This window comes from Danio rerio, chromosome 8 (genome assembly GCF_052040795.2).
Source record: "Danio rerio strain M-AB ecotype USA chromosome 8, GRCz13ab, whole genome shotgun sequence".
Taxonomy (NCBI): Eukaryota; Metazoa; Chordata; class Actinopteri; order Cypriniformes; family Danionidae; genus Danio; species Danio rerio.
The window spans coordinates 48278613-48302110 of record NC_141028.1 but is presented as its reverse complement, the minus strand read 5'-3'; the positions used below and the strand labels follow the sequence as shown (position 1 = coordinate 48302110).

The window sequence follows — 23498 nt, the reverse complement described above, 5'->3', positions numbered from 1 at the left end:
TGAACACTGTAACAAGTAAAAGTCCTTGAAGCTATATCATGCATATTAATGATGTTGCATATCATTCACAATAGAGTGCGCTGATTGGTTCAAACCAAGTTTTTCTCATGTATTAAAGCTGAAACACGGCCGGTACAGACATTCAGTCTCCACACTGGAATTTACACAATGATTTCATTGCCCTGCCATAGCCTCAAAATTTATTTTCATACCATAAGAACGAATTTACTCAAAACAATGCAAAAACAACCAATTTTCACTTGTTAGCTTAATATATGTGTCCCAATAGTGTTTTTAGCAACATGGAACATATTAGATTAGATTCAACTTTACTGTCATTACACATGTACAAGTACAATGCAACAAAATGCAGCTTATTGTAGTTGCACCAAGTGGCCAGATGCTGTATCTCCTCCTTGTAGGCCGTCTCATTATTGTTGCTGATTAGACCAATCACTGTAGTGTCATCTGCATATTTGATAATGGTGTTGGATCTGTTCATAGGCCTACAGTCGATGGTAAAAGGGAGTAGAAAAAGGGGCTCAGCACACAGCCCTGTGGTACACCAGTGTTGAGTGTGATCGTAGTGGAGCAGATGTGGCCTTATCTAACATTATAAGGTCTGTTGGTCAGAAAGTCCATAACCCAGGTGCAGAAAGTCGTGTCGATATCCAGGTCTCTAAGTTTGATCATTAACTTGGAGGATATGACAGTGTTGAATGCTGAGCTGAAGTCAACAGCATTCGTGCATAAGTGTTTTTATTGTCCACATGTGTGAGTACAGAGTGCAGTGCTACGGAGACTGCATCTTCTGTGCTCCTGTTGCCATGGTAGGCAAACTGATGTGGGTCCAGTGAGGATGGCAGAGAGTCTTTCAGATGTACCAGGACCAACCGCTCGAACACTTCTCGATGATGGGTGTGAGTGCTATAGGGCGGTAGTCATTCAGGCATGTTGGGCTGGAGTGTTTAAGCACTGGCACAATAGAGGTGGTTTTAAAGCATGTTGGCATAGCTGCTAGGTTAAGCGACAGGTTAAAAATGTCTGTAAATACCCCAGCGAGCTGTTCTGCACATGCTTTGAGGACACGCCCAGGAATATCGTCTGCTCCCGCAGCCTTATGCACATTGATTCGGCTCAGTGAGGTACAGACTTCTGAGGTGGTGAGTGTGATAGGTGAGCGGTCGGTTGAGGATGTGATCCTGGTGTAGGGTTCTTTATTGTCTCTTTCAAAGTGGGCATAAAAGTCATTTAGCTCGTTCAGGAACAGTTTATATACAGTTGAAGTGAGAATTATAAGCCCCCCTTTGATTTTTTTTTTTTCTTAAATATTTCGCAAATTATATTTAACCGAGCAAAGAAATTTTCACAGTAAGTCTGATAATATTTTTTTCTTCTGGAAAAAGTCTTATTTATTTTATTTTGGCTAGAATAAAAGCAGTTTTAAATTTTTTAAACACCATTTTAATGACAAAACTATTAGCCTCTTTAAGCAATTTTTTTTTTTTTGCGATAGTCTACAGAACAAACCATCATTATACAATAACTCGCTTTATACCCTAACCTGCCTAGTTAACCCAATTAACTAGTTAAGCATTTAAATGTCACTTTAAGCTGTATAGAAGTGTCTTGAAAAAAATATCTAGTAAGAATTATTTACTTTCATCAAGGCCAAGACAAATAAATCAGTTTTTAGAGATGAGTTATTAAAACTATTGTTTAGAAATGTGTTAAAAAAATCTTGTCTCCGATAAACAGAAATTGTGGAAAAAATAAACAGGGGGGCTAATTATTTAGGGGGGTTAATAATTCTGACTTTAACTGTATATGACTATCAACATCTCAAAAATGTGTTTTGGTGTTTCGTGACCCTTTAACTTCAAGCACAAATAGATCTGTTTTCTTGCCTGTGAAGTGGTCAATTTTTCCCACTTACAAAATCTCGCCATGTAAATAGCGAATGCACCATAGTGTAACCACAACTTGCTCTTAAAAGGAATAGGAGATGAGACTCTGATTGGTGCAATGCACATTACATAACACACGCATATAACTCATTAAGAGAACGGCAACTTTTAGACTATGCGCTGGGCATGTCAATGGTTTTTCTCGTCCTTAAAATAGCAAAAGTGCATTTAGACATGCCCTAAATGCACCTGCGCTGTGAGCTTCAGATCATGTTCTTAGATTTTAAAATAGAGCACTAAATATCTCATTTTAGTTTTCGATCTAGTCCAAACCATTCAAACTACAAGCAGGAACACATTCTTGCACCCTAGAGCCTGAAATGAATAGTCAGCATCAAACATGCATTTACACTTTTACAACATCCTGAACTCAAACACACCTGCAGGGAGTGAAAAAGACAAAGTATGAGAAGCTTGTTATGCAAATGAGGTCATGTGGAAAGTGGAAATGGGGGTTACAACCACAAAACAGTTGCCTTAAATTTGGTGCAATGCCAAATGCAGAGCAGTATAGAGCGAGAGTTTAAGAGAGAAAACCTCGCGCATGAATCTCACCACTTGATGCTCAGTGGCAACAGGATGCAAATGTGGAAATGAGTCTCTTTTTACATTTTTACACTACTCTGTATATGAAGTGTGGCTTTTTTTTTTTTTTTAGCTCTTTTGCAGGAAGTGTCATTTTTTCATTCGCTGAGAGGTGCGGAGTATGTGTTCTGACAGCTGCAAACAGAAGCTCATTGTCTGTGCAAAAACACACTTCCTCTCAGTGAAGTGTGTGTAAGGCTGGAATAGCCACATGCTTCAAGCGGAAAAATGATACCTCTAAACCACATGACACACTCTGTTTGTATTTATTGACAGACTTATGCAACTGAGTATTTGTGTTTGGAAAGATGGCATAAATAATAATCGTGTGATTATATTCATGTGCTGCTGAGCAGAGGGATGATATTTAGAATAGATGCGCCTTGGGCAACATGCCGTCACGATGCTTCCCCTTTCTTTCTGTTCTCTGTTGAAATATCTCTCATCTACTGTATGCCATAAAGTTAATTGTATAAAAAGTATAAATTGTAAAAATATTTAAAAAAAAATCTTAATTACCTAAAAGCAGGACATAAATAATCTATGGAAATTTTATGGGTTTTTAGATTCATAATTAAATTGCAACTTCAGAAACATTTTGTTTGCACTTACTTTAATTGACCTTTTATTATAGTTGTACTTGATACCTTTAGAGCAATGAGCCATTAAATGCTGTATTGCTTGTATTGTTTATAATAAGGTATTTTGTAGTATAAGACTTAATCATAAACAATGTAGATATTATATTTAAAAAATCCACAATTTTTGTTGAACAATGAAGCAAACATTTGCAGCACATTTTTATTTGACAATTTCATATATATATATATTGCTCAGCTTAAGAATCAGGTGTTAGCCAGCAGATAATCTAAAAAGTGGTGCCACACCTTGTCAAAGGTCTTTGTAGAACCAGTAAGTAATAGTGATTTACTATATTTTTAATCTGATTTTAGTATTTTTTTAAGTATTAGTATTAGTTTACTTTAGCATTAGTTTATTTAAGCACTACTTGTACTATACTAGTATTGATTTAATATTATTTTTCTGCTGCTCTCAGATGATTTGCAGCACATCTTTATTAGTTATATCTTAGCATTAATTATTAGTTTTAGTTTAGCATCTTCTGCTCTGTGAAGATTCAGAGTGCTTATTTTATCCTCACTTACATGGTGGCTCAGTGGTTAGCACCAGTGGCGGATTTAGGCATGGGCAATGTGGGCGATTGCCCTGAGGTACTTTTCCCGAAAACCATCGTTAGCCAACTAAGGTCGTAAGTTCTGTCGTTCGTTGATTTGGTGTTTTCCAAATCCATCGTTCCAATGAACATTCGCAAACTCCGTCGCAAACTTGTAAATCATCTCTCTTACATGTAATTTGCTTTCAATTTTTTTTTACTGTTCAGTTTGAGTGATCTTCATATTGACAATTGCATCCTCTTCGTAGTGCACTTTGAAATCATTTATGCCATTTTGAACGCAGCTGTGGCTCATTAAGCAAGTTATAGGTGACCTATGGAAAGCGGAATCTGTCTCCAGAGCTTGTGAAAACAAAAATATATAGCATATATTAATGGTTTTAATTTATAGTAGCCTAGGCTATTTTTTAAGAAATGTACAGTTGCAATCAAAATCAAACTCCCTTAGATTTTTTTTTTCTAAATATTTCACAAATGATGTTTAACAGAGCACAGGAAATTTTCACAGTATGTCTGATGCTATTTTTTTTTTGTTTTTAACTTTTTAAAAACCATTTTAAGGTCAAAATTATTAGCCCCTTTAAGCTATATATATTTTTTGATAGTCAGAACAGAACAAACCATCATTACACAATGACTTGCTTGCCTAATTACCCTACGCTGCCTAGTTAAACTAATTAACCAGGTAAGCATTTAAATGCCACTTTAAGCTGTATAGAAGTGGCTTGTATAATATCTAGTCAAATATTAAATACTGTCATGATGGCAAAGATTAAAATAAACCAGTTACTCAAAATGAGTTATAACTGTATATGTATCGCATTGGGCCTGCTAGAACATTTCTGCAGTGGTTTAAATGTGTCAAAGCTGTGAAAGTTGACATAAAAAAATAAAACAATAGACTACTTAAAAATTATACAAACATAACTTTTACGTAGTCTATTGTTTTGTATACATTTTTATTATTATGTAGTAGAGTGTTGTTTTTTTATTTCTTAACAAAGAGTCTAGTATAAATTAAAGCTATAAATGTGATGATTTATATGAGATTAGCGTACGTTAGCTTTTTTGTAAGTGGTTTTTAGTTTTAGAATAGAATATGGAATTTTCTCAATATTATTTGCAAAGAAAACATAGGCCTTGTATGTGCCATTTACAAATATTTCAGGTAAAATTTGTGTGTGTGTGTAAAACAATTTGCATAAAAAAGTTCTGGGGATATTCATTTTAAAAAAGTTATTACTCCACTACCTTTAGAACGTCATTATGGAGGTTTTTATGTTATAACAAACATGGTTCAATCGATGGATCTGCAACAGAAACTACGGTTTTGGGAAACACTCATCACTATATTGTTCTTTTCCCAAATTATGCATCTTACAATGATTGTTCAACCATGAGTTATGTGTTTTCTTTGGGTAAACGCACCCCAGGGATCTTGCTTGGGGAGGCACGGGTTGTTGGTGCAAAAAAACAAAAAACAAAACAAAACAAACAAAAAAAAAAGAAAAAGTGGCCTAGTAAAAATTAACAGTGCCCCAGTAAATGTAAGATACAATTTACTGTACACAAGTGTATTAATTTAGAGTGGTAACTCCAAAAGAATGATTTGGGGCCATTCACATTTGGCATCTTTTGCACATGCAAGTTTGTTATTGTCTATGTGCAGCTGAAACAACAGTTTTGGCAAAAAACAAAAAAAAAAACAAAAAAAAACATTCCACACATTACACATTGCAAAAATACACATTACACAAAAAAAAAATACACATTACACACACACTCCCGGTGTGAATCCCAGTTGCAAGTCGACAAAACTTAAGTTTATACAATGTGATGTTATTAAGTCGGGTCTAAGACAACAGACAATTCTATAAAACTAAAAAAAAAATTTTTTGTGTATTCTATAGAATTGTCGTAATTAATATTCATGCCAATGATTTCTTAAATGATCTTAACGTACAGTATTACTCCAGTTGTGTCTTTACATTGTTTTCCAGTTACATTTAGGATTGATAGCTTGTATATTGGGTGGTTTGCCCAAGGTGCCATTTAAACTAGAAACGCAACTGGTTAGCACTGTCAACTCACAGCAAGTAGGTCACTGGCTCGAGTCCCAACTAGGTCAGTTGGCATTTCTGTGTGGAATTTGCATGTTCTCTCCGTGTTGGCATGGGTTTCCTCTGGGTGCTTCAGTTTCCCCACAGTCCAAAGACATGGGCTGCGTCCGAAACCGCATACTTCCCTACTATATAGTACGCTAAAATCAGTTTGCAAGCCGAGTAGTATGTTCGAATTCATAAAATTCGAAAATCAGTATGCGAGAAGTACGCGGATGACTTATTACTTTTGGCGAGATTCTGGAGTGCACATCCCATGCACGCTGCGCTATCCTATAATGCCCCACGAGAGAATTGACTCTGGTCAGACGCTGGTATAGAACGTACTTTTCTAACGGCCGAGCAGTACGTTTGAATTCAAATGCAGTACCTACTGTGTAGTAGGTGGTTTTGCACGCAGCCACGCTCTGTAAGTGAATAGGGTGAACTAAATTGGCTGTTGTGTATGAGTGTGAATGTGTGTGTGATTGGGGTTTTTCCAGTGATGGGTTGCAGCTAGAAGGGCATCCGCTGCGTAAAACATATGCTGGAATAGTTGGCAGTTCTTTCCAATGTGGTGACCCCTGATAAATAAAGGACTAAGCCATTACTACAAGCCTTATTACTATAACATAACATTTTTTTTATTTTTTTTTATTTTAGTGAAACTTTAGTTATTGGTTTTAGTTTTAGTTAACTACAATGGCCCTGATTCAGCGGCTTAAAATATATTCCAGTTATATATCGACTGGTTTTGAACTAAATTAGCATGAGCAAAAATCTCCTTTTGACACTTCACCTCAGGAAATTAATGGAGTTTCATCACCCATGTCTGCTCCCGTGTAGAAAAACATCTGCATGGCGAGGCCTCTAACCGTCAATCCCTTTGGAGAAGCAGCGGAAACAAGCATACCGCAGAGTTCATCATGTAGTTCAGCAGTAACGAACGGGGTGTTGACCTTTCTTAACCGAAAACAGCTAATAAGATGCCTGTTTCACAGCAGTGCATGTGCTAAATCTGTGCACTTGAAGAAAAAAAAACTATTATGCTGTACATATGTGAGAATGTAACCTTTGATACATACCATCTGCTTGAAAAAAGAGCTGAAAACAGATGGAAATCTATAATTATTCACAGAGAAAAGCCTTTAATATTTTATAAGAATGTTTTTGAATACACAAAATAATTTGAATTAAACAGTTATATTCATATTTAGGATAAAAAATATATGTATTTTAATTTTAAATGGATTTAAATGCAGGTTTATTAACAAGAATGGTCAGACTAGCAATGGTCAACAGGGTCAAAACAGGTACAGGTGCAGGGAAATCCTGAGTCGTGATTATAAACAGGCGGATGGTCTAAACGCAGGCAGCAGACAGGAATAAACAGTAAAACAAACTAAACAAAGCTTTCACAAATATTTAACTCAAACTAGCCCTCTAAAAATTAGCTGACTTCATTGTTGGTTTTTAGGTGAAGTGTAGAGTATCTGAGTGAAAAGTGTCTAATATATGTTCTGTTTTCTGGGCACATCGTTCATGTGAAGCTTCTTCTCTGTTGTCTGCAGCAATGAAAGACTTTAAGGTGACAGTGAGGCGATCGGAGGCTTCTGAGAGATGCAGTCTGAAGGGAGTAGTACTTTTACGGACTGATACTGATAGCCTTCTTCTCAAAGACCCGAAGACAGGAGAGGTCCTGTACTCCTGGCCCTACCGTTTCCTCCGCAGGTTCGGACGAGACAAGGTATGCCTTTGAAAATACTTTGTAGTCAATCATTTAATGTTAGTGAGACGACAAGATGTGTCAATGTGTGATTCTTAAATAACTAGTTTACCCCAAATGATTATTTAAATTAAATTTTAATCCGATTAAGGCAATACTCTGATTAAGAGTATGTAAACAATAATTTTTGAATAAGTTAATCTGATTAAGGTCATAATCGAACAAAACAGAAATTGGATTAAGACATGAAGTATGCCAATTTTAGTCGCATTATTGAAGTGCAGAACAGATATGTACACACAGCAATCAAACTATTACCGTCATGTGTGCTGTATCAAGTCAAATTAAATAGTTGGTCCCACTTTATATTAAGTGGCCTTAACTAATATGTACTTACATAGGAACTAATAGTTGCTATTTATAATTGTTACAATGTACTTATTGTGTAAATACATGTATTTACTGTGTACTTATGCTTACAATACAATACACTATTGACCATCCCTTACACCTTAACCTACCCTTAAACCTACCCATGCCACCAAACCTGTCCATAACCCAACCTCTATTCCAACCCAAAATCACCACAAGTGTTCTCAAATACATTATAAACACAGTAAGTAAATTGTATTTATTTATTTTTTTGATGTAAGTACATAGAAGTTAGGGACACTTAATATAAAGTGGGACCAAATAGTTTAATCTACTAAAACAACACTCTTCCACCAGTCCTTAATTCATACTCGAATACAATACCTTATTTTGTCATAGGGGCAAAAAGGAAATGTTCCTGAATAAAAGTGAAACAGTTAAATGCAGTTAGTGCAGTTAAAGCTGAAAAATTAAAAATGAAACACCCATAATTACATGAAACTCTTGAGGATACAGGGAGAGCGTGGTAATGCAATGACGTTAATTGATCTATGTGCTAAATCATGTAAAACGAGATCATGAAAGGAACATTCAAAAAGTAACGATGTAAACACCTTAATTATATTATTGTCCTAATCAGATTAAGGCAAATAATTTGATTACTGATGTAGAGGAAATCTAAGAGCGCCCTCATCATTCAAAGACATTCAAAGTCTAGAAAAGGAGCCAAAAACATTGTCAAACCAGTCCATGTGACTTTAGTGCTTCAGGTGTAATCATACAGTTTAGCTGAAAGTGTATTTTTGAAATAAGGCAAATGTAGAAGGAGAAAAATAAATTAAATGTGGAATATAGCTGCAATTTAAGGCTTTTATTCCTGACCCTGTTTTTATATAAAGTAAATGTTAAGTAAAGTCGATTCCATCAACTCTTACAGTATGAGTTGGGAGTCAAAGTCGACTTTGACAAACTTAGAATGGAAGACTAATGCTGTGCTCAGACCAGACGTGGAAGAAGGAAGAAGCGTCAAGCGCAAGGGATTTACATGTTAAGTCAATGCAAAGATCGACATAGACATCCTGCGGAGTGAATGATGCAATTCGTGCAATTGATCGCTCGCAAATCGCTCGAGTTGGAATATCTGAACTTCAACGAACATCCGCGCTGCGTTAACCAATCAGGAGCTTTCGCTTGTAGGGGCGTGCTTATGACATAACGCCTGTTGTTATTGTCCTGGAGGGAAATCCTCCTGCCGACACAACAGCTGATCAAACTGGGTTCGGCTCAGTCGCAAGCACTGCTGAAAGCCTCGATCATCCAAGTTAAGTTTCTGGGGGAGTTTATGAACTCACAGACCTGGGTGCACCTCTGAAAGGATCTAGTGGACTCAAAGACTGCTCCAAACAAATAACGCTGTATTTCAGCCATAATAAAGAACATAAACACAGTTATTCCCTCAATTAAATCCATGTTAGCCATTTAGCAACGAAGCTAGAGTCATCGGGCAGACAAAAGCCCTTCACATGAGACAAATCCATGTCAATTGTGAAGTGAATTTGATGCGCGATTGAAATGGATTTAACACCCAAATAAAATAAGTAAACTCAAAACGTTCACATGCAAATAGCGTGATTTAACCGTGCAGGATGCGTCTGGTGTGAACACAGCATAAGGGTGTACTCAGACTAGGAACTGTGCCGGTGCACATTTCACCCCATTTCCCGGTTCGTTTGACAAGTTTGAGTGCTCTAAATTGTGCCCGGGCAGAGTTCAGTTGGCCAGCTCTTGCCATTTGGAAGAGGTGGTCTAGATTGTGGTTGGCTTGGGGTCAGACGTAGTATGTTTGTAGTGTGATTGCAAAGCGCACCTGAATGGGAAAAACTGAAGACACGACTTCATTTTTAAGGGACTGTTTCCAGTGGATTTATTATTCATTCTTACATTTTAAATCCTACGAATTGTTATGGTTTATTAAAGATGCGAACACCTTGCTGTACCTCAGGTGCCACCATCAGTAAACCTCATAATACGTGCAGCACAATGACTTTCATGAACATTTCTGAGCATCAAACGTGGTGGATATGTTCAGCAAAAGATTTGACTGTGTGTCACTGCATTCCAAACGACTTAAAATAATACAAAACAATATAACTACAGCAATCTCCATTGTACTTAGCGCGTCTCTTTCTAACTGAACAGTCTTATCATCGATGATGTAAGTGTGCTCGGGCTTGGAGGGTAAAAAAAAAACGTGTGAGTGCAGGCCGAGTGGGAAGGAGAAGGGGGCACAATCGCACCTAGGAATGGTTCAATGTAGTACACCCTAAGTTGGAACACACTCTTTTAAAAACATAACATCTTTCTGGTGAAAATGATCTTTAATTAAGCTAATGCTACTAATTCTGCAACTAATTACATCTGTAATTTTTCATAAAACAGGCAACATTCTCCTTTGAGGCCGGGCGAAGATGCGACTCCGGGGAAGGCAGCTTTGAGTTTGACACAAAGCAAGGCAACGCCATCTTCCAATCCGTAGAAGCTGCTATCAATCTACACAGAGTCAACATACCAACAAAGCAGATGTCAAATTCAGATCGAGATCTCATGCCCTCTCCACCTCGAATGAGAGCCCCGGTGGAGAACATAGGTATCTATAGTATGGTGAGTGACACATCGATCAGAGATGGGGCCAAACCTCCACAAAACCCTCAACTCTCCAGACTGGACGCCCCAACAGAGAAGCTTCTCACCGGAGTCAAGAGTCTAAACTTGGACACCAGGCCACCACCGCGAAAGAGTCAAGTCAAGAACTTCCGCAGCTGTCCCTTGGCCAACACCGAGGACGAGATGTATTCCCGGGCAATGGCCCCAGATCCGGAAAGAGGAAGTCCAAAGGAGAAGAGAGAACTGAAGGATAGACGTTCCACGTGCTCCAACCCAGAGGAATCGGACTATTCGCTGCCCTTCGATACCATTGCCAAGAATGTAATGGTAGATATTTTTGCCACAACAAACTTTCCACCAAACGCAGGGGAATCCAATTGTGAAAATAACAAGAAAGGCACTGCAGAGAACACTGAACCACTTTACGACATCATAGATGAGTCTGCTATTAGAAGCCGTTTCGCAAATAAACAAACGCATTCATACAAAAGAGTTGAGCACATCTATGATGAACCGGAGGGTTGTGGTGTTGCCCCAAATGCACCTCCATCACTCTATGATGAACCAGAGGAGGTTAAAGGTCATGCTTGGAAGATGCTGGGCACAGTAATGGATCCGAGTGGCCATGAGTACCCGTATAATGCTTCTGTTGATGACTACGCTGTTCCTAAACCTCCACGGAGGGCCTTGCTGGCAAAACAAATGGAGGGTGAGGAAGAGGACTGCTCACCATATGATAACATCATGGTGAAAGTAATGCAAAAGAATAACTAAAGACTGCTTCAGAATCTTATATAAGAAAACCATAGTGATTTGGAATGCTGTGAGGACAATGAAGTGAAGTACAAGTGTGCAAATGAATGAGTATATTTAAACAATTAACATGCAGATAGTGCTTTACTCTTCTCCAAAAAGCTGTGATCTGCAACATTTATCATTTATGGAGAAAAGATTCACTGCAACATTGTCTATGTTGCAGATTCACTAAATACTTTTTGCCTGCTGTGTTCTAAGATAAAAAAAACCTACATCTTATGCACAGCAAACTAGTTTAAACAATGTGATAAAATTAAATTAACAGTGCATTATATTAAATGTGTGAATACTTATGTTAAAATATCATGTGTGAAATAACCAGCCATTTATTTGAACAAACACAAACCTTTTTTTTTTTTTTAAATAACACACTTTGTTTTATTTATTCAGATTTTACAGTTTTTCTCAATTGCTTTGGCTCATTTATTAAAACAGACTTAACATTCTCTAAATTGTGGGTGCAAATCTCAAAACTGTTTGATGGAATTTCAGAACTTTGCAAAATGTAGTTACTCCCCCAAAACATTTAATCCATGCTTCAAAACCTTGCTAATTTGTAACTAATTTGGCCAATGCCACCAAAACACAAAGTCTATTTGTTATTGTGTGAGACTCGCTCGTCAAAAGGATTCTTTTTTTTCTCACCATGACAGTCAACCATGAAAATTAAGGTTTAAAAAAATTTGATATTTGTTGAGAAGAGTCAAAAGTACATAGAAAAAAATAAACAAATAAAGGAACATTTGTATTTATAGAGTAAATTTATTTGTGTACAAATGTATTACGTGCAAAGTGCAATATTGCTTGTCGAATTACTTATCCATGAAAAAAAAATATTCTTGGTAGACATTCTTTTACTCAGAGATTACACTTCTTCCAATTGCTCTTCCACAAGCATGTTACTGTAGTTCGGGATTGTGAATGTAGTGATTGTGCTGTGGGCAATCTATATACGGTTGAAGTCAGAATTATTAGCCCTCCCTTTAAATTTGTTTTTTTCTTTTGTAAATATTTCCCAAATTATGGTTTAGAGAGCAAGGACATTTTCACAGTATGTCTGATAATATTCTTTCTTCTGGACAAAGTTTTATTTGTTTTATTTTGGCTGAAAAAAAAATATTTTTTTATTTTTTAAAAAAAATTTAAGGTCAAAGTTATTAGCCCCTTTAAGCTATTTTTTGATAGTCTACAGAACAAACCATCATTATACAATAATTTGCCTTATTACCCTAACCTGCCTAGTTAATCTAATTAATGTAGTTAAGCCTTTAAATGTCACTTTAAGCTGAATTCCAGTGTCTTAAAAAATATCTAGTTATACTATATATTGCCATCATGGTAAAACTAAAATGAATCAGTTATTAAAAATGAGTTATTGAAACTAAGAAATGTGTTAAAAAAATTCTGATTAAATAGAAATAGGGAAAATAAATAAACAGGTGGGCTAATAATTCTGACTTCAATTGTGTACATTCTGGTACTATATTTAATAAGTAGATCGCAAATTGTATCGCAACTTGAGGTCATTTTCCAACTTAGCAGATATTGCAATGTCAGAATCAGATATTTATGGTGAAAAAATGCAGATACAAATGTGTGATAATTGAATAAACAGTTTTGAGTGTAAAGGCTTACACGATAAAAAATAATTAAGAAGTTGTGAAGAATTTGACAGTTTAATTGAGAACTGACTCATCCATTTTGTCCATACTACAGAAAATTTTACTTACTGGTTGCACACATGTGCTAAAGCATTTGCAATATGCTTAAATTAATAATAAATGCCACTCTGAAGTGAACAATAAGCTAATTGTTCTGAGACCTAAATGTATTGTTTATAAAGTAAAAATTTCAATCGAGAATTGAGCCAAAGCAATTGAGGAAAAAATGTAAAAGAGTGCCTGAAAATCATCATCTAAATTCTGTAGTGGTAATGTAATGATACGCAGAGAAGACTGCACCTTATTCATGCTTTGCTATTTGCTTGTGAGATTATTGTTGTGTTGTATGAATGAGGTGAACAATTATTGATTCAATTGAATTTATTTGACCAAGCTCACTTTTGGCTTTTTAAAGAGCACCCGCAATCTGGTTTAACAATTAAAAAAAAAAAAAAGAGAGAATGAACAAATAAAAGAAATAAATGTGAAATAAATATGGTTATTTAAGCAGAAGCTTGGCTTTTATGTCAATTATCTGATATGTAATGCATGTTAGTCACAATATGTCCTGCTATTTTTTAGTTTGATTATGTGATTCTATTTAATTTAATTTCCTTTGGCTTAGTCCCTTTATTCATCAGAGGTCACTACAGCAGAATGAACCGCCAACTTTCCCAGCATATGTTTTACACAGCTGATGCCCTTACAATTGCAACCCAGTACTGGGAAACACCCATGCACTTCAAACATGTTTAGTTCATTCAATTCCCCTATAGTGCATGTCTTTGGACTGTGGGGGAAACTGGAGCACCCGGTGGAAATTCACACCAACACGGGGAGAACACACAAACTCCACACAGAAATGCCAATTGGACTGGGACTCGAACCTGCGACCTTCTTGTTGTGAGGTGACAGTGCTAACCACTGAGTGAATTGAAGTGAATACTATTAAGTATGGTTAGTCATAATGGAAACTTACCTAGAGTGAGAAGTAAGAACACATGTGAACCTATTTGTCAGTGTTACTTATTCAGCCACGTACATTTTTGGTTTTTGAATGAGCATTTGCAATCCAATTTAACCAGACGTTGAATGCACTATTGAAGAAATGGCTAATGGATATTTTTGTTCATGCAAACATGTCATTATTATCTAATGTCGGCTTATTATAGATAACATTTTATAACAAAGAATGGCAAACTTGAACTCCTTCAAACCAATCTTGAGCACTTGCATTCCTCACAATTTCTTCACAAGTGCATTTGCAGTGTTAACTCATTTGCATTGGTTCACTTAGTGTTCATGCTGTCTTTTTTTTTAAAAGCCAAATCTAAAAATACATGGCTTTTACCATGAATATTTTGTTACAGAACTTTTGGAACATCAAAAACAAGTCTGTGCGCTCACAACCTGAGAACTCACTGAGAGCTTATAAAATAGATATAAAAGGGGCCGCTATCAATCTATAAGAGTCAATATACTAACAAAGCAGATATCAAATTAAAACCCAGATCTCATGACCTCTTCACCAATGAGAGCCCCGGTGCAGAATATATGTATCTATAGTATGGTGAGTGACACATCGATCAGAGATGGGCCCAAACTCCCACAAAGCCCTCAACACTCCAGACTGGAAGCCCCAACAGAGAAGCTTCTTAACAGTGTCAAGAGTCTAAACTTGGACATCAGGCCTCCACCACGTAAGAGCCAAGTCAAGAACTTCTGCAGCTGTCCCTTCAAATACATGGCTTTTATCATAAATATTTTGTAACAGAACTTACGGAACATCCAAAACAAGTCGCAAGGTAAGAACTCACAGAGAGCTTATAAAATAGATATAAAAAGCAGTCAAAATCTTGCACCAGGAATTCCTTTTCAAGTTCTTCTACAAGAAGACACGTAAAAAGCCCCTCCCAGTGGTTGAAATAAGCCCATGAATCCATCAGTCTTTATACATTCTCTGTTCTTGCGGGGAGCAGTCTGTACAGATGTGCATGTTTGTTATCGCAACTCATGCTATTTGGTGAAAACTGTGTGCCAGCAATAATTTTGACAGTAGGGATGACATTACAGGCCAGCACAAACGTCACATATTGTCTTGCCAGTGTTGTCCCCTAGCTTTTGCTGCAGGTTTTGCCTTCTTCCAGTGTTTGTGACTGTCTGGTTAGCACTGAAACAGCCATAAAGGAGATTGGTGTTGTGTCAGCCTTTGCTAAATCAAACTGGAAAAAGCATGTTTTAAGCTTAATTAGTGCTTAAGCAACAACAATAATGAAACAGGTTTTGTTGCTGATTTGAAATATGTAATTTCAGGAGTTCACGCTTCGCTGATGATTGATAATAAATCGTGTTTGGCAGGATGTCTCCGGAGAGAGCCCCGAGCTGAGAGGATCCTCAACCCCAAGGCTCACTCCTAATGAAACGGGGAGTCTAAGCTCAGGAAAGTCTCGAGAGCTCTCCTGAATTTGTTTGTTCGCCCTTGATTATTAGGGGATGCCACGGCAGAAAGAACTGCCAACTATACCAGCATATTTTTAGGTGGTGAATGCTTAGGGATGTCCAGATCCCATCATAAGGTTTCAGACTTGATAGGAATCTGACAGCAACGCGTGCGGCATGACATCACTTTTTTGCAGAGATACTTTTGGTTAAATCCCGGCAAAGTAGAACACGAAAGCAGCTTGATGCGGAATGTACGAGTACGTCTGTGGTATGTAGGTATTATAAAGTTGATGACGATAACATTGCCATTGCCAACATTGTGAGATATGTAAACTTGGCATTGCAAGAGGCATAAAGAAAAAGGCTACGTTTAACACAACAAACCTGATAAGACACCTCAAAAACAAACGTAGAACCTCAATTTGGAATGCCTCCCGCCACTTTTCCCTTTATAAGAAGATTTCTGACAAACTACTAGTCCTTTATGAGATGTACCCCATGTTTCGTTCACCACAGACATTTGAAGCTTGTCCCATGTCTCTACTAAGCCTTTATGGATTATAAAAGTATTGTTTTGTGTTTAGGTATTGGCAAATACTCAAAATCAAATTACTTTGACTCAGGCTTGAGGGCAAAAAAAAACAAAAAAAAAAAACATATTGGGACATTCCTATGAATGCCCAGTACTAAAACGCTCATATACAGTGCAAATTTGGTTGATTCAATTCACTTATACATACATACAATATGTCTTTGGACTTTGGGGGAAACCGGAGTACCAGGGGAAAACCCACCTAAGCACGAGGAAAACATGTAAACTCCACACAGAAATGTCAACTGGCCCAGCCAGGACTCGAACCAGAAACCTTCTTGCTGTGAGGAAACAGTGCTAACCACCGAGCCACCGTGCCACCCTGCCCTTGATTAATCTAGGAGTGGATGGGGGGATTTTTCAAGACAAAGATGACTTATAGGCAGGGCTTGACATTAACACTCGCCAACCCGCCAAATGCGTGTAGATTTCAGCAGCGGCAGGTAACACAGCTGCTCCCACTAGCCACTTTTGCTAGTTGGAAATAACTTTCAAATTGTAACTTTCTTAAAAGCAGGGTTGAATAATAAAGATCGCCCAATAAGTGTGCAAATGTGATCTTAGATTCGAGAAGCAGCACGAAATAAACTAAATAAAAACAAAAATAACTGTGTTCGCGCGAGGAAAAGAAAGCAGATGAATACCGAATGAGAGGATGATCATTCGTACACACAGGTGATGTGATGCGAGCGGCTGCTTACAAAGCGTACATGCTCCCGTTTCCTTCCGCGAAGCAACTGTGCCTGGAAACTCAACTGGTGCAATTCGTTTTCTTTAAAATAGACTGGACAAAAGGTGATGCTTGTGCACATACAGTCCAGTTACTTTCAAGAGTTCCAGATAAAAAAAAAAAAAAAAAAAAAAAAAAAAATATATATATATATATATATATATATATATATATATATATATATATATATATATATATATTTTTTTTTTTAACAGGCCTAATGTTAACGCGATCCTTTCATTATCACACACGGTATGTTTTTACCAGCTTTCTTTTGATTATAGTTATTTTTGCTAATATGGTTTAATTGCATTTTTTTTACAATAAGATTGCTTTAATAGGAGATTAACTCCCTGTTTACTTAACTGGTGATCTTGGACCTTTAGCCATGACACAGTTTAAGCATTTTTTTAGATGCCAATAATTATTAAAAAAGTTTTGTTGAATAAAAAGCAGGTATACAGCTATATTTTGCTTGTTTTGACACATTTAAAATTTGTGGCTAAGAAATAATTATTTTTTTCTTGGTGTGGTCAGAGATAAACTTTTTAATTTTGAGCCCTGAAGAGTTATGTGAAATAAAAACTAATTGCAGTGCTACACTACAACCCATTTGCTCATGCACATTGAGCAAGATCACACACAACACAAAAAAAGTTAAATGCATGTGGACATAACACATAATCTAAATCAAGTGATTTTAGCATGTCAAAATCAAATTTATGCATATAAAATATACTCTCCTAACAACAAAATTGTGGCTAGTGATGTTGGAAATCTACTAGCGAAATTGGCTGGTGATCAAAAGAGTTAATGTCAAGCCCTGCTTATAGGTATTAAAATTTGTTTATTTATTTATGTTTGGATTTGTCTGATTGGTAAATCATTGATAATGCAGGACCAGCCGTGGTCAATCATAAGCACGTAATCCTCTTGAAATTACTTTATTAGTAAACTTCAATAGAATATTTCAGGATTCCTCCATTCCTGAGGCATTGTAAATATGGCTGCTGAGTAAGTTTTTTATTTTAATATTTTTTAAGTTTTCCTTGGAGACTAATTGTGTGAATTGTGGCACACAGCAATGGTTAAGAAAAGTATATATTAATGCAAAAAGTATTGGATTTTGCAGGTGGTTTGAAGTGAGTTTTAAATGATTTACTAAAAAAAAAGACACATAGATGTAACAAAACGATTATTAAGGATCTTAAACTTAGAAATCAAAATTCCCCTAATTGCTTGACATACAATACAAGAGGTTATTATACTTTAAAAAGCATCCTGTTAGTTTCACAACTTGAAACTTTCTGCACTATAAAAAATGCTGGATTGTCATAACCCAAAGTTGCATAAAATATTGACAAAAGCAACGTTGAAGAAAACACTTTCAGTTAAATTTAAATTTAACTTTTTATACAATACATGGTATTAAATCTGACAGCAATGTTGCACAGGTAGCATGTTTCTATGACGTGTTCACTATCATTTGATATGCGATTCATGAATTTTTAATCTAAATCACAGCAGCATCCATCTATGAAGCATATAGGCTGTCAAACATACATGCACGTGTTTACATCGGTGGGCTCACAGCTGACATTTCGAACACTTACATTTACTTCAGAGTCTACAAACAGTGTGTTCTGTTGAGGGGTGTCAAAACAGGACTAAAAATAGGCCATTAGTTTTATATCATATATACACTGCCTGATAAAAGACTTGTCATCAATCCCAGTTGTAAGAGCAAAAAACATTAACTTGACTTCTAGTTGATCATTAGGAAAAGTGGCAGAAGGTAGATTTTTTTTTTGATAAATCATCTGTTGGACTGCATCACAATCATCACAAATACTAAGAGCTATTAATACCCACATTGACCCAAATTTTTCATAAAAGTCAGTCAAGTTTGGTGAATGAAAAAATCACGGTTTGGGGTTACATTCAGGCCCCATTTACACTAGTGCGTTTTAGTTCTAAAACAACGTTTTAGAATGAAAACAATCCGCGTCCACATTAGCGTTTCACCCAGCATTTCTGAACAGCTCTCCATCTACACCAGACCACTGAAAACACATAACCACACACACACACACTGGCATGCGCTGCAGCCTGTCTAGCCAGATAAGAGCTGTGCTCGTCGAGGTGTTCATCAAGCATCTACCGCTGGATCCAATGTCACTATATTTGCTAAACGTGATATTTAATTCGTCTTGTTGTCTATATCTAACGACATATTCCCCGACTTTGGTCTTTTGAATCTATTAATTGTTCTCAGGTAACGTGTTTTGGCTAAGTTCAAAGATAAGTTAATAATTAATGTAACCACGTACATTCTGTATATTGATTAAGTGTTTGACTTTATTTCCTATATTGTATAAACTTATTGTACGCTATACATTTATAATGGTCAATACTGATTATTAAAACTGATATTCAGCAAAAGAGAGGGTACTGTATGTTTCGTAATTTTAATGTAAATGAAAGGAGGCAGTGATTGATATAGGCTCCGTTTTGTTATAAATATGCATACAGTGAAGATGACGCTCAAATATGCAGCACGACAACTCAACATTTCTGCTGTCTGTTAAGTTGTTAATATCAAATAAAAATAGCAGTTCCTTACTGTATATCATGTTTTCATTTTATTGTTAAGATAGTGAAACAACGTAGCCAGAATGATGTGAATAAGGTTATAAAGAACTTTGTTCCTTTTGTCTGAAGTCTGAACTTACAAGGAGAGGATGCAGGACTGAACTGCGTGTAGGCTACTTAATATTGAGGAAAAGCCCCAATCAGAGAGACGAATGTCACAAAGCCACTTCTGGTACCAAATGATCAACTAGAAGCCAAGTTATTATATGTTGTTCTAAATACTTGGATAGGCGACAAGACATTAGCCCCTTTCACACAGTGATACCGGTAAATATCTGGAAAATTTCCGGAACGACTTTAACGGTAAATTCAAAAAAAGCGCTGTTCACACAGGCGAGGACGTTATGGAATTTTTCCGGAAAAGAGCATTCACACATCCATTCCAAAATACCGGTAAATTCTGACATCATTAACCAGAAATGACCTCTGAACGGCTGCGCTTGTATTTGTAAACATTTGACTACATCACAAACTCTGTGGATGATCAGTATTGTGAACAACTTCGATGAAAACATATAGAGAAACACTTTCGCATGTCGAGATGTACATGATATGTGTGTGTGCTGGTGCTCATGGACTGTTTCATCGGCACACGCAAAGCTTGAAGGTAAACAAACAACGGCTTATCATAAGCATCTTATCGATAATTAATTACACGGCATTAAGATGAACATTTAAACGTTATCTGACTAATTTATAGCTGCTAAATGTGTCTGGAAAAATATTCAAAGGCTTTTATTCTCACAAACCGTGTGGACGTGAATGCGTCTGACTGATCTGATTGGCTAAAGCAGACGTCTCATGTCAGCACGTTCTAGACGTGCACACGCTCTTTCCGGCAATCTTCCTTTTGCGTTCACACAGCATTCCGGCAAATTACCAATAATGTTACAACTTCTCTTTGCGGAAAATAGCCAGAATGAATTTACCGGGATTTTCAAAAAGGGCCTGTTCACACATAGACACCTTTCCGGAAAATTTGCCGGTAATTTTCTCGGAAAGGTGTGTATGAGTGAAAGGGGCTTTTGTCAGGTAGTATATATTTTGTCAGGTAGTAACAGAAAAAAAGAAACTCGTAAAGATCTGAAACCACTTGAGGAAGAGTAAATCATAAGAAGATTTTAATTTTTGGGTGAACTAAGCAAACAAACAAACAACAGAAGCAGTTCATGACCCCTTAAATCGAAACAATCAGCCAAGTGTGAATGCACCTTTTAGTGAATTGCCTTATAAGTGTTCTAATAGCAGACAAACGTTCCGGCTATGACCTTCATCCATCTACAAAGGCGTAGTTGATTTTATCCGGTTGTAAATCAAAGAGTAATTTAGCTTCCTTCAGTACTGCGCTAGCTCTTTTTTTACTTTCTCATTTCAACGAGTTTTCAATAGAAGCTCACACAGGTAATTAAAGTCCTGCAGATCTTTCCCAGAATGGATGACGCCCATCACTTAATCCTCAGCTCGCTAATGATGGACAAGGGAGTTTCGCCCGAGTGTCATGGTGTTATTCAGGCCAGACTTTGACTTTCTGTCTCACAGGCTTCCTATTTTGAGGAACACATGAATAATAATAACTTGTCTTGTGGAGGGAAACTGGGGCACCGTTAGGATGCTGCTGGGCTCCTGCCTGCCACGCTTCATGAGTCCCACACAGACTCCAGACTTTTAAAAGCCAAAAGAAAAAAAAAAAAAAAAACACTTTACAGCTTTTATCAATTCAGTTTCCGCTTCTTCCTTCAGAGCCTTCCAGAACAGCATTGCACGTGATGGGAATTGTTTTGACACATTTTACTGTATAATTATCACATTTTAAATGCGCACTGCATATATGGGTGTAATTAGACTGGATACAGTTCAGAGCAAACGTGAGGGCAATGGCAAGCTGTTTTTCTCCATCAGACCGCAGAGGACAGTGGATCTGGATGTGGCGGCAGCTGCGACTGGAGTAGATTAGCATAGCTGTGCAACTCATCAAACTAGCTCAGACTTCAGGCGACGCATGGTACACACTTATGCACTTATTCCAGCTTTGGAAGTCTGGCGTGAGATGAGCTCTTCTGCTGAAATGGTTGAAAAGATGAAAGCTTTTGCTGAGCACCGACTCTCTGGCCTAGTTCCTCTGTGTGTAAAATGGGCTGTTGATCAGCAGGGGTCACTGTCTGTCCTCAATAGGGAGCCTCTGCAGAAAACACTGCTCATGCGGCCTCATGGTGTGCGTTTGTTGGGAGACTGTTGAAAGCTTCAGGCATGTAGATTTTTTTATTTATTTATTTTTTTTGTTTAATGAAAATATTTTCTCTATTGTTGTGCAGAAATTGATCCAGTGGTATGTTTCAAACTATTAATGGGGAAAAAACTACAGAATGTGCTTGAATAAATAAGAGCTGCTGGATTACTTATGTCATGAATATTATGAGTTACAGTTATGATATATATATATGAGTTATGCTCCATGTACATGATTCCTTTGAAGTACACATGGCAGTAAGTTAACGTCAATGCAATTTGGAAGGTCTGCAAACACATTCGTTTTAGAAATACTGATAAAGCACTCCCTGATATTGTGAGATTCCAGCAATCCATTTGAAGTCTATAATACACAAATAAGCTTCATTTAAACTTATTATAATCTAGATATGCATATATTAATACTAATTAAATAATAATAATAATAATAATAACATGTAAATTAGGAAAAAATTAAATAGGTTGCTTGTAAAATTTTGTATACCATATCAGTGATTGCTAGCATGTCTTTTTAGTTATATGTGTTATAATAGTCCATTTGCATATTCAATGAATACTATATATTATAGATTAATATAATACACATTATGTGAACATGGAAATCAATTAATTGAATGTGAGCGTACACATATATATTCAGAGGAATCACAATAGACAGAGACAAACAAACAGGCCGATATACAGATAGACAGAAACATTTTAATTAAAAGTATAACAATAATTACACATAATTTATTATAAAAAATAATGATATTATTATTATTATTATTATTATTATTAAAAATAATAGTACATAATACAAGATCACTAATATTAATAATAATAATACTACTACTAATAATAATAATAGTATAAACATGCAATAATAGTAATAAAAATAATAACAGATAAATATTTAATAACAGTAATACACAGAAAAAAAAAACAATGTTAATAATAATTAAAAAAAAATAACAAATAATAATCATCATCATCATATTCCGGTGTGGCGACCCCGGATTAATAAAAGGACTAAGCCGGAAAAAATATGAATGAATGAATCATTATCATAAATAGAGTCAGACAGACAGACAGACAAGGAGCTAAACAGATAGATAGACAGACAGACAGGCAGGCAGACAGACAGACAGACAGACAGACAAATAGATAGAGAATCGATTGACGCCTTATACATGCACGCCGTACCTATGTTTCAAGACATACAGCATGCCCATAGCCAGGGGGGATTCGGATGGTTCGAATGAACCACCCCCCACAGCCAAAAGGTCCAGAATTTGTCCCTTTCATTATTTTATGTAATTTAATATTATATAATATATTTATTAAATAATTAAAATAATATACTTATATTTAATATATATTGTAATAAAGTGTCATTTTAAATAACTCTGGCCAGTAATTTGAATCCCAAAAAGCCTCGAAGGCTCAATAATGTGACGTGAATCACGTGACATAACCCACTGAGTGGTAACATTTGAATGATGCGACATGGATACTTGAGTAACTGTGTTGGTCGAAAAGAGCAAGGCAGAAAAGGCAGGCAGCGGCGTCATTATCGCAAAATATTGAACATATGTTCAAAAAGACTGCCAAGAAGGGTAATGTTAAGGCAAAAGTTACTAACTTCATAACAGATGAAAATCTATCCATATAGGCTAACTGGCCGCATTAGCCGGGACGTCCTGTATGTTTATTGACTTGTCCTGTACACAATCTATTTTTGACATTATTTTTTTAATAACTGTACGAC

The 23498-nt window shown here is 36.4% G+C and overlaps 1 protein-coding gene across 2 annotated transcripts in view; it reads left to right on the top strand.

The window, feature by feature from the left end:
- dok2 (docking protein 2) overlaps positions 1-13547 on the top strand; it is a 47378-nt gene extending 33831 nt beyond the window's left edge. For both annotated transcript variants that reach the window (XM_087265254.1, XM_087265255.1), the window contains 2 exons: positions 7418-7593; positions 10384-13547. In XM_087265254.1, coding sequence (XP_087121380.1) covers positions 7418-7593; positions 10384-11382 — 1175 coding nt within the window. In that variant the 3' untranslated portion in view covers positions 11383-13547. The remainder of the gene's footprint in view (positions 1-7417; positions 7594-10383) is intronic.
- The last annotated feature ends 9951 nt before the right edge of the window (positions 13548-23498 follow it).